Below are 11,160 nucleotides of genomic sequence, written 5' to 3' on the forward strand. Positions count from 1 at the left end.
AAAAAAGAAAACATTTAAAAAAAATGAAAAATAATAATAAAAATTAAAACGAGAACATACAATGAGGGCGATCATGCATGCATGTGAGGCAAGAAAGTTAATTATAAACAAAGACTTGGCCATACAATAATTTTTCTCCTGCACTACTGGTGGCTTATAATGATATACATTATCGCAGAATTGCATTTAGGTGGATTGTATGATGTCTTTTATTTTATTGTGGTGTTTAAATTGTCTAATTTATTTTTATAAGTAAAAAATAAAATATATAAAGTAAAAGTAAAATATTTAAAATTTATTAAATATTATTTCTTTGCATTTTTTAGTAAGTTAGGTACCATATCTCAGGCACCATAGCATTCACCTTGTATTTATATATGACTATATGTAAAAGTAAAAGAAAAGTATAAGTAGATAATGAAAATACTAAATAATGTGAACAATGGATATGTCGGATGCTTAATTTAATAGGTATGCAGATAGATATTATGTTTATTATTTTTAATTGGATGGCTATTTCTTTTGATTCGATTTAGTTAACAATGACTGAATGTTTAATTCATTAGGTGTGCAGATGGTTATTATAATGTTAAGGTTTATGAGATAATTTGGGAATTGAGTGCTTTTTTACTTTATTAGGTCAATTTTAGAGTCCATTGTTCACATTGTTTACAAAAATTATTGTCTACCTAGCCCAAAAAAAAAGTGAACAATGGACTCTAGAATTAACCCAATAAAGTAAAAAAATATTCCAACTCCAAATTACCTCATAAATTAAGATAACCATCTGCACACCTAGGGAATTAAACGTCCAGCCATTGTTAACTAAATCGAATCAAAAGAAATAATCATCTAATTAAAAATAATAAGCATAATCATCTCCATACCTATTAAATTGAACATCCGACATATTCATTGTTCACATTATTTAAACCTATTCTTTTCTTATTACATATAAGCTCCATATATAATAAGGAATTCAAGCAAATAAGTGGATACATCGTGAGAAATTGATGGGTTGAATCAGTCTCGAACTGTCCCAATTTGATCTTTAAAGAAATGATGGTGGGTATGTGCAAGTTGCATTACCTACTACCTAGTACCTACACATAAGACCGATCATGGACATATCACATATTAATAATAAAGTTGTTATATATAGAGTTGAAATCTTAGAAAACATGATTGTGAAGTAACAAAGTGTCAGGGATTTTGTTATTGTTCAATTATGGTTCATGTCACTATGCTAAGGATAGTAACATATCATCAACCATAATATTTGGTATGGTGCTGCCGACATTATTGCATCATGCATGGGGGAAGGAATGAATTGAATGCAAAACATGCATGGAAAGATAGATAGGTAATGATGATATAGAAATCGTTAATTTTAGGATTATTTTTATTAGTATACTGAATCTTCTTTTATAATTACGTTTCTTTCCAAAATAAAATAATCATTGGCGGAAGCAGATTTTTACTCGACAAAATCAGCTACTATATCCTGCATCATGCAATCTCTCAGAGGGACTAAAAAAATATGAAAAGAAAAAAAAATTGCATGAAAAAAAAAAACACATTTGATCAACATATTCAAATTATAATTAATTAACTTTTTTTTTTTCAATTATACTGGCTAATGTGAAGGCATAAAATAATTTGATTAAACGATGAAATAAAGTATTAATATAAAGCAACCAATTATTACCTATCAAGATTATAAATTAGAAAAATGATAATTTCCCTCTTCTACGAGTTATTTAATGAGGGACAGAAGACTCTTCCAAACCTTGGTCGATTATGCACAAGGGAAAAAGATCAAAACTTTGACTACTATCGAAGGATTCGAGACTTCGAGGTAAAAGAGGCTCTAAAGCAGATGAAAAATGGCAGGGCAGTAGGACCTGATAATATTCCGATTGAGGTTTGGAAGAGTCTTGGAGAAAAAGGCATCAACTGGTTAACCATGCTTTTTAATGAGATTTTAAGGTCAAAGAAGATGCCTGATGAGTGGAGAAAGAGCACCTTGGTACCTATCTACAAGAATAAGGGGGATATACAAAGTTGCGGAAACTATAGATGGATTAAGCTTATGAGTCATACTATGAAGTTATGAGAAAGGGTGATAGAACGGAGGTTGAGAAAAGAGACACAAGTAACAGAGAACCAATTTGGATTTATGCCAGACAGATCTACTACTGAAGCGATATACCTATTAAGAAGGATGATGGAGAGGTATCGTAGTAATAAAAGAGATCTACATATGGTGTTTATTGATTTGGAAAAAGCGTATGATAGGGTATCAAGGGAGGTTTTATGGAAGGTTTTAGAAAAGAGGAGAGTAAGGATCGCATATATTCGGGCAATTAAAGACATGTATGATGGGGCCACAACTAGTGTGAAGACTCAAGGTGGTGTGACAGAGGAATTTCCTATTGGTATAGGATTACACCAGGGATCATCCCTAAGTCCATACCTCTTCACATTAGTCTTGGAAGTACTTACAGAGCATATCCAAGAGCCTGTGCCATGGTGCATGCTTTTTGCTGATGATATCGTCCTTATGGGAGAGTCAAGGGAAGACCTAAATAAGAAGTTGGAGTTATGGAGAGAAGCTCTAGAAGTGTATGGTCTGCGCATAAGCCGTAGCAAGACGGAATATATGGAATGTAAGTTCAGTTTGAGAAGGGAAAACCCCAATATAGAGGTGAAGATTGGAGAAAACATCTTACGAAAAGTTAAAAGTTTTAAGTATCTTGGGTGCATCATACAGGATAATGGAGAGATTAAACAGGATGTAAATCATAGGATCCAAGCAGGTTGGTCAAAATGGCGGAGTGCATTTGGTTTTATATGCGACAAAAAAGTGCCTTTAAAACTTAAAGGTAAATTCTATCGCACCGCTATAAGACCGGCTATGCTGTATGGTACGGAGTGTTGGGCGGCTAAAGGGGAGCACGAACATAAACTGAGTGTGGCAGAGATGAAGATGTTGAGATGGATGAGTGGTCATACGCGATTGGATAAAATAAGGAATGAAGATATAAGGGAGAGAGTTGGAGTAGCACCCATTGTGGAAAAGATGGTTAAATCGCGTCTCAAGTGGTTTGGACATGTGAGAAGAAGACCGATAGAACATCCAGTCAGGAGGGTGGATGAGATGGAAGATGGACAAAGGGCGAAAGGCAGAGGAAGACCTAAGAAGACCATCCATGAGGTGGTCAAACGAGATCTACATGTAAACGGTCTCTCTGTAGACATGATACATGACAGAGCACAATGGCGTCGTTTGATTCATGTAGCCGACCCCACTTAATGGGACAAGGCTTTGTTGTTGTTGTTGTTTTTGGTAATATCACTCTTTATATATAGAGAAAGTATAGGGAACCAATGACCTAAGCGTACAATGTGTACAATGAAGGTTTAGAAAGTATTAGACATATAATTATTAGTGTTACATTGTCCTGTCAGGTTACGATTTTGGAATGAGTGGTTTCAGGATATGGTATTAGAGTTCTAGATCCGGAAGGTCAAGAGTTTGAACCTTGGTGAACCCAAAATTAGTTTTTTATAACATGAGATGTTTATTATCCCTGGTATCCGGATGGTTATTGTGCATAGTATAGGTGATGTTCATTTTATTCATAAACCAAAGATTTAGCCTATTGTACACATTGTACACTTAGGCCATTGGCTCTCTAGCACTACTCTTATATATATATATATATATTTGTATGGAATTTATAAAAAAATGAGTAATATTCTCTTCTACCATGCTCATGTGCTACAAACAAGAAATTTTTTAATAAAATATTATTTTTGTCTAAAACATTTGGAGTAGATGCCTATATTATTTTTAACGGTTTTTTTTTTTTAATCATATTCGTGTTCCAAATGTTTTCAAAAGTAATTCAAAAGTTATCAATATATATATACTAAAATTTATTTGTTTCCCTATTTTTAATTTTATTATTATTTTTTAACTATCTTTTAAATTTATTCACAACAATAATATCATAAAAATTTGTTAGAGGCAATATTTACCTTTTATGTCACTAGTTACTATCATTACTAATTTTTTATTGAGTTCAAAGTAGAATAACATTCCATCACGAAAAGAAATACATGAGATATACCAATACATTTGAAGCCTGTAACATGGGATACAAGTGATACGCTTTGATAGGCTACTTGTTCTTTCTTGTCTTCTTTGCAGAATAACAAAAGATATGCATCAGTTGAACTGAAAACCCTGTGGAACTCATCCACCTTACAAGGTTTATCTTTAAAATCTTCTAAATTAATTAGCCAAGAACTTATCTTCCTCTTCTAATTTTCACTGGCAATTTTTCTAAAGGATTGCCATTTAATCCAAAAATGTCCGACGATATCCATTGTCAGGCGATGCGTATGATCTGTAATCCGATAGCAGCCTATTAGGATCAGCTCTTTGAATTCAATTTCTCCAAGAGGATCTTGTTAAGGAGACCTGGATTTGCCTTGCCTTTAGATAATTTCATCACCTGCTTTGTGGACAAAGAGGTATAAAGATTACTTCATAGATGATGAGAAAATAATATATGAATTGCTTCCAACTCTACAGGTTCATACCTGGCCAGCAAAATAACCTTGTAGTTTCGTTTTGCCACTGCGATATTGCTCTAACTGTTTCGGATTATCTGCAATCACTTTATCCACAATTTTTTCAATCTCGGCGGGATCTACTATCTGTCAATTTCCAAGACTCATGAACATTACATTTTCTTTCTTAGCATCAAAATAGAGCACCAATATCACACTACTTTTAATTGAATTTCAATGATGCATGATTCTACAACTAACCTGAACCAAGTCTTTTTCCGCTATAATTCCCTTAACAGTTCCTCCCTTGGATAATAGCTCAAATAGTATCTGCAAATGCATGAACAAATTGTATGAGCAAAGTATGATGGAAGCTTAGAACTTAGCTAAGCACCATTCGTTAGTGCCGAACCAAGCTATACCTCCTTGCCAATCTTGCCACTGATGACTCCATCTTTAATGGACGCTATCAACTCAAACAGCTCATCAGGTGTAAGCTTTATTTCATTTATGGTCAACTTTTCGTTTTTCATGAAGGCAGCAATATCACTCATAATCCAGTTGGCAACCAGCTTTGCATCTGCACCCTTTGCAACAGTAGCATCAAAAAAATCTGCAACCTAATAATCATTTCAGACAATAAAAATCTTGTTAGATCACTTGTATTAATAGTGTAATACAATTAATTGACATTTATATTTTTTTTAAATATTAGAAAACAGCAGCAAACTCACATTATTGTCATTGGCCAGGAAAAGAACATCCTGCATGCTTAAGCCCATGTTTTCATATCTTCTCCGCTTAATTTCTGGAAGCTCTGGTAAAGAACTTTGAATATCATCAACATATTCTTGAGAAAGTATTACTGCTGGCAAGTCGGGTTCTGGAAAATATCGATAATCAGCAAGCCCTTCCTTTTTCCTCATTGTAATTGTTTTCTAAACAGATAAAAAAAGTAATCCACTTAAATGACTACAAAGGAATATAGTACTATCTTCTGCCTGCTAGATTGGAAAGAAAATTAAAACAAAATCACAATACTAACCTGAGCGCCTTCTTCCCATAGACGAGTTTCCTGTACTATCCGATCTTCCTGGCCTTCTCTATGGAGTTGGACCTGTCTCGCAATTTCATAATCAATGGCTCTGTTCACGGATGAAAATGAGTTCAAATTCTTTATTTCAACCTGCCAAAACAATTTTTCAAATTAGCTGCTAAAGCTGAAATAAATTGTCTTTTGCTCTGATTGCATTGAGAAAAGATATAGTCATTCTGTGAAACTTTATTTCTACCAAAAGCAAGGGTAGATGAACTTTGCTAAAGCACTGCTACAAAAAAAAAAAAAATGACAAGTTTTTCCAATCCACAAGACCTGCTTATAACAATATTATTCATAATTCTTTTAGCCTTCAGGTTAGTAAAAGCAAAAAATTCAATGCACTTAATTGTTGTCCAAATAAATAGTAATAACAATTTTAAAGTAACTAATATCCAACAAGCTTCATAATGATGAAACAAAGTGCCAATTCCAAAAATTCAGTAACAGACCTGCAAAAGGCCAATAGCTACATACCTTTGTCCCGAATTTTGATTGACCAATGGGTCGAATTGAGACATTGACATCACAACGAAGAGATCCTTCTTGCATATTGCCATTGCTCACTCCCAAATACCGAACCAATCTCTGTATTTCTGCTGCATACTCTGCTGCTTCAATACCAGTTCTCATATCAGGCTCAGAAACTATCTCAAGCAAAGGTACCCCTGCTCTATTTAGATCAACCTATCATGAAAACACTACCAACTTCAACACTCTCTTATCATGGATAAAGGTTGTTAAGCATCTTATGTGTGATCAAATAATGAATTGTACACTACAAAAGCTAAGAGGAATTGTCCAAATATAGATGTGTGAAATCATTTCCACATCCTAATAGTATGCAATTCAGTACAATAGATGCACAGCAAATAAAAACTACATATCAAGCACTGAAGTTAGAACAACTAAAGTTCCAAAAAAGAAGAAAAAAGGATTACCTGTGAGTAATTTTCACCTTCTGTATGTAGGAGCTTGCCTGCATCCTCTTCCATGTGAACCCTTGTAATGCCAAACCTCCTGTGGCCCCCACCAAACTCCACTGGAATATCCACATCAAGAAAACCAGAAGTGGCAATTGGGACATCAAACTGAGAAATCTGATACCCTTTTGGAAGATCTGGGTAGAAATACTGCTTCCTATCAAACTTGGAATTCAAAGCAAGGTTGCAATTAAGGGCAAGACCCAACTTCACAGCAAACTCAATGACCTTAGAATTCAGCACAGGCAATGAACCGGGCAAACCCATGCAAATTGGGCAAATTGTGCTATTGGGATGGGAGCCATAATTGTAAGGGCAACCACAGAATGCTTTGGTGAGAGTTGAGAGCTGAACGTGAGTTTCAATCCCAATAACTGCTTCATAGTCTTTTGGGATTTTGTCAAGCTTTTTGGACTGTGTGCTCTGTGAAACTTTGGTTTGTTGCCTCTGTTGGGTCTCTGTTTGGGACTGTGAGGACTTTGTTGTGAAACGGAAAACCCCATTTCTCCTTGTGATTAATGATGTTGGGTAAAGCATAAAGGAGTGAACTTGAAAGCTTCTGAAAATCGTGGAAGCCATTTTAGGAATTAGCTGAAAGGAACAACCTTTACGAAACAAAACTAAATTTAGAAGCCACAAATTTTGTGGTGTTGTCAGAAGTGAAGAGATTGTGTATCACGAATATGCATTTTGGTTGAAATAGGTTGATGCTGATTGCTGAGAGGGTAATGCTGCGTTCTTGGCCAACGACGACTGAGGAAAGAACATCAAAGCTGATAACCCCTTCAACGCATCGTTTCGTAACTTTTTCATTTCATATATTGCAATATCAATAAAATTATTCCACTTTTTATCTTCTCTATTTTAGAACTCATATGATGTATGTAATTAGATAACACTATGATAGTTATTTTTTATTTTTATGCAACTTTGTGCAAATAATTATTTTTAATTTAGACGAATAAATTTAATAATATAAGATAATATTAATGCATTAGAATTAAACTTTCAATTTTCATTATTTACATGGATTAATCCTAATTATTCTAGCAAAGTAAAAAATAACATACAACGCCAATGAGTTATAGCTCAAATGACATAGTCTCTCCATACTCAATTAAGAGGTTGCGGGTTCGAGTCTCCTATCTTTGGTAAAAAAAAAAAAATAAGATACAACTCTGAAATTTAGAAAATAAAAATGTTAGATGTTTAAGTCTTTTTGCATAATCAAGTTTAATTAAGTTGTTTAAAAATAAAAATTTATTTGCACATCACTTATCACTTCTCTTTTCTTTAATGATCATCACTTCTTCTTTTCTTTGATATTGTTTAATTTCCTTTTTTTTATCCTCCTCATATTTGATGCACAACATATAATTTTTTTTTCTTTTTATCCTCTTCATATTTGATGCACAACCTATAAATTTAGTATACAGCACAAATAATTTTCAAGGACTACACGTCCAAAATATTGACACACATCCAATTAAATACGCGTACACATAAATTTTGGTGTATAACATAATTTTTTATGCGTAACATAAAAATTTTTAGAAAATTACATACTCAAAATATTGACTAACAAAATACATTCACAACAAAAATTTGTACTATATACAAAAATTTATGTTCTATATGCAAAAATATATTTGCTATGCATAAAAATTTATGTACTATTTCGATAAATTTGTGTTATATGCAAAATTTTATATGTTATGTTTTAAAGATTTATATGCTATATCAATAAATTTTTGTGTTCTCCAACACAAAAATTTATGTGTTACAAAAACACACAAAAAAAATAATAACATATGTACGTATTTTTTTAGTTGGACTTTGCACTTTTCGTTGGATTTTGCATGGACTTTGCACTAACTTAATTGGACTTAGTTATAAAAAAATTTATATACGAAGCAGCTCTAAAAAGTTTTGTTTCTTAGCAAATTATCTATTAACAATAGGGTCATCTTATTAGATATAGTAATTAATTATAAGTTTGACTAACTAGTAGAACTAAAATTGAAACATATTTCAAACAATATGATCAAATTTTTTAAAAAATTTCAAAAACTTAAAAAAAATATATTTTACCTATATCGACAATAATGACAAGTCTTGTTGGCATTAGGTTTTTAATGCTGCAATTTTTTTTTAAATGTATTTACATTTTACAATATAAAAAGCTTTTTCTTAATGTGTCATGTAATGTAAGAGGGGGAAAAAAGTGTGCTCATCATTTATGCTTGAATTGTGCGTGAAAATTCAATAGGAACAAATGCTTGTGGTTGGTAACTACACCACAACAGCGGTGGCAACAGATTAAATCTATGGATCATACACATTAACATAAACATGCATCCAAATTACATTGTTTTGGCGACATGATCATAGTGCCAAACTATACTTATTTTATAATCCAGGCAAAGGATATGTGTTACAAAATGATAATAATTAGGCAATAAAGCACTACATCCACTGAGAAGCTGCTGATTCTTTGAAAGCGCTGTAGACATTTCCTGTGACCTGTACACAAGACCACAAGGGTAGAGCATCAGCTGATGTCGTTTCCATTGGAGTAACAATCTTACCCATTTGAGAGGAAACCCTTCAACAAAAGTGTTTGAAATACACTAGTTCCAAATAAAGGGGATTATTAGTATTTCTCTTGGAAGTAATGAGCCACAACCAGAATATTTGGGTGAAGAAAAGGTTGGCTTGATCACTGAATGAAATGCAAGCATTTGCATAAGCAATATATAGAATCAGCAAATATTATTGTCAACTCGCATGAGCATATATCAAGAAGAAAGGAAGGGAGAAAACTAAATGACTGCAAAACTAACCTCTGAGACAGTCAAATCATGCAACTCAAGAAGACTGTAAGAGGTTCTGGATGTCTTTCTGTAAAAGGGAACATATACATAGAAAATTAGAAACTATTGACATGTAAAATTTCATGGTTCTGGATAGAGGGATTGAGTTAAAATTAAGTGTAAAAAGAGGATTTTAAAAGAGAAGCACCAAAATATCTCTTACCTCAATTTTGAGAGGTGAGGTGGTTGGAGCATATCTTTCAACGACCTTACCATCTTTGCTTACCAAGAACTTTGTGAAGTTCCACTTGATGCCATCTCCAAATATTCCCCCTTTCTGATCCTTCAAATATTTATAAAGTGGTGCTGCATTCTTCCCATTGACTTCAACCTAGACAACAGTTAAAGTATTTTAGGATTGTAAAAACAAGGTTGTAATGTGTTGATCAGTTCAGAAAGTACCTTATCAAAGATAGGAAATTCAGCTTTGAACTTTGTGCATACAACTTCCCGGATTTCTTCCTTATTTCCTGGTTCCTGTCCAGCAAACTGATTGCAGGGAAATGCCAAGATTTCAAGCCCTGTACACAACATAGCTCAACAAAATTCACCACCTCATAAACAAAACATGACATGTATTCATTTCGGTAAAGTGACAGACCTTGATCCTTGTACTTCTTGTAGAGTACATTGAGTTCCTTGTAATTTGTTTGTGTCAAACCACTGCAGCAATTATTTAGAATAACAACAATGAATATTTAGGGTTCGGGATTTATCAAGAACAATAAGAGTCAATTGAGAGTATAAGAAATGAGTATGTTAGCAGTTACCACTGGGAGGCAACGTTGACAATGAGCAGAACCTTGCCAGTGTATTGATTCAAATTCACATCGTTACCATGGATGTCCTGCAAATTCAATTCAATTCAATTTTATTATACCACAGGCATACACAATCCTCGAAATCGAAAAACAGCATAGTGATTTGAGCAAAACCCTGGAAATTTAGAATTAGGGAAAAGTGACCTTGACAGTGAAATCGTAGATGGATTTGGAAGATTCTTGAGCCATGGGAGAGGGAGAAGGGTGCGAATGAGAATAGAGGAAGAAAGCGAGGGAGAGGAAAAGAAGAGCACACAAGTTCCACGCAGTCAACAACTGCCGCATGCCAACGATCTCTGACGTGGAATGGTAATGGGAATCGGAATCTCTTTCACATTACCATATATTCGTTTTCCTTTCATTCTAAGATTAAGATCAGATCAAATCTAACGGCTACAATAAATCATCTATTTTTAAATTTACTATTTCAAAAATCATCTAAGAATTTGATTCAATGATCCTATAAAATTCTTTACTGTGTGCTTTAAAATTAAACTATTTTGTTATGGAAAAGTATGTTCGGTGAATTTTTGTTAATTATCCTAAATTATTGTTTATAATCCTTGGTTAAATTATTAGTGAGTTAATACTTGATAGACATTAGCATATTTTGTTTATGCTATATTTTAAAAGTAATTAACTTGAGATTAGTCAAAGACAAGAAATTCCTTGATCTTATAATTATAATTAGAGCATCCTAATAGAATATTTTTAGAGTATCACTTTTAATATTTTTAAGAAGTGAATTGATTTAGAATTGAAATATGTGCTAAAATTAATTTATATAAAAAAAAAACTGATAACAC

At 33.1% G+C, this 11,160-nt stretch overlaps 2 protein-coding genes across 3 annotated transcripts; both read right to left on the reverse strand.

The window, feature by feature from the left end:
• Positions 4,083–7,461, reverse strand: LOC107631798 (glutamyl-tRNA(Gln) amidotransferase subunit B, chloroplastic/mitochondrial). Its single transcript, XM_016335352.2, has 8 exons — positions 6,619–7,461; positions 6,155–6,364; positions 5,627–5,767; positions 5,316–5,519; positions 5,004–5,201; positions 4,843–4,911; positions 4,612–4,728; positions 4,083–4,523 (listed from the first exon to the last, which is right to left on the reverse strand). The coding sequence occupies exons 1-8, from the start codon at positions 7,237–7,239 to the stop codon at positions 4,443–4,445; spliced, it is 1,641 nt and encodes a 546-aa protein (XP_016190838.1). The 5' UTR covers positions 7,240–7,461; the 3' UTR covers positions 4,083–4,442.
• Positions 8,916–10,694, reverse strand: LOC107631797 (probable glutathione peroxidase 2). Of its 2 annotated transcripts, none has more exons than XM_021119760.1 (7): positions 10,499–10,694; positions 10,304–10,380; positions 10,135–10,196; positions 9,936–10,054; positions 9,697–9,864; positions 9,504–9,561; positions 8,916–9,382 (listed from the first exon to the last, which is right to left on the reverse strand). In XM_021119760.1, exons 1-6 carry the CDS (start codon positions 10,637–10,639, stop codon positions 9,529–9,531), a joined length of 600 nt encoding a protein of 199 aa, XP_020975419.1. In that variant the 5' UTR covers positions 10,640–10,694; the 3' UTR covers positions 8,916–9,382; positions 9,504–9,528. The 2 variants fall into 2 exon arrangements, with proteins under 2 accessions (XP_020975419.1, XP_016190837.1); XM_016335351.2 differs by having other exon boundaries at positions 8,918–9,183.

The sequence above is a fragment of the Arachis ipaensis genome, chromosome B03 (genome assembly GCF_000816755.2).
Source record: "Arachis ipaensis cultivar K30076 chromosome B03, Araip1.1, whole genome shotgun sequence".
Taxonomy (NCBI): Eukaryota; Viridiplantae; Streptophyta; class Magnoliopsida; order Fabales; family Fabaceae; genus Arachis; species Arachis ipaensis.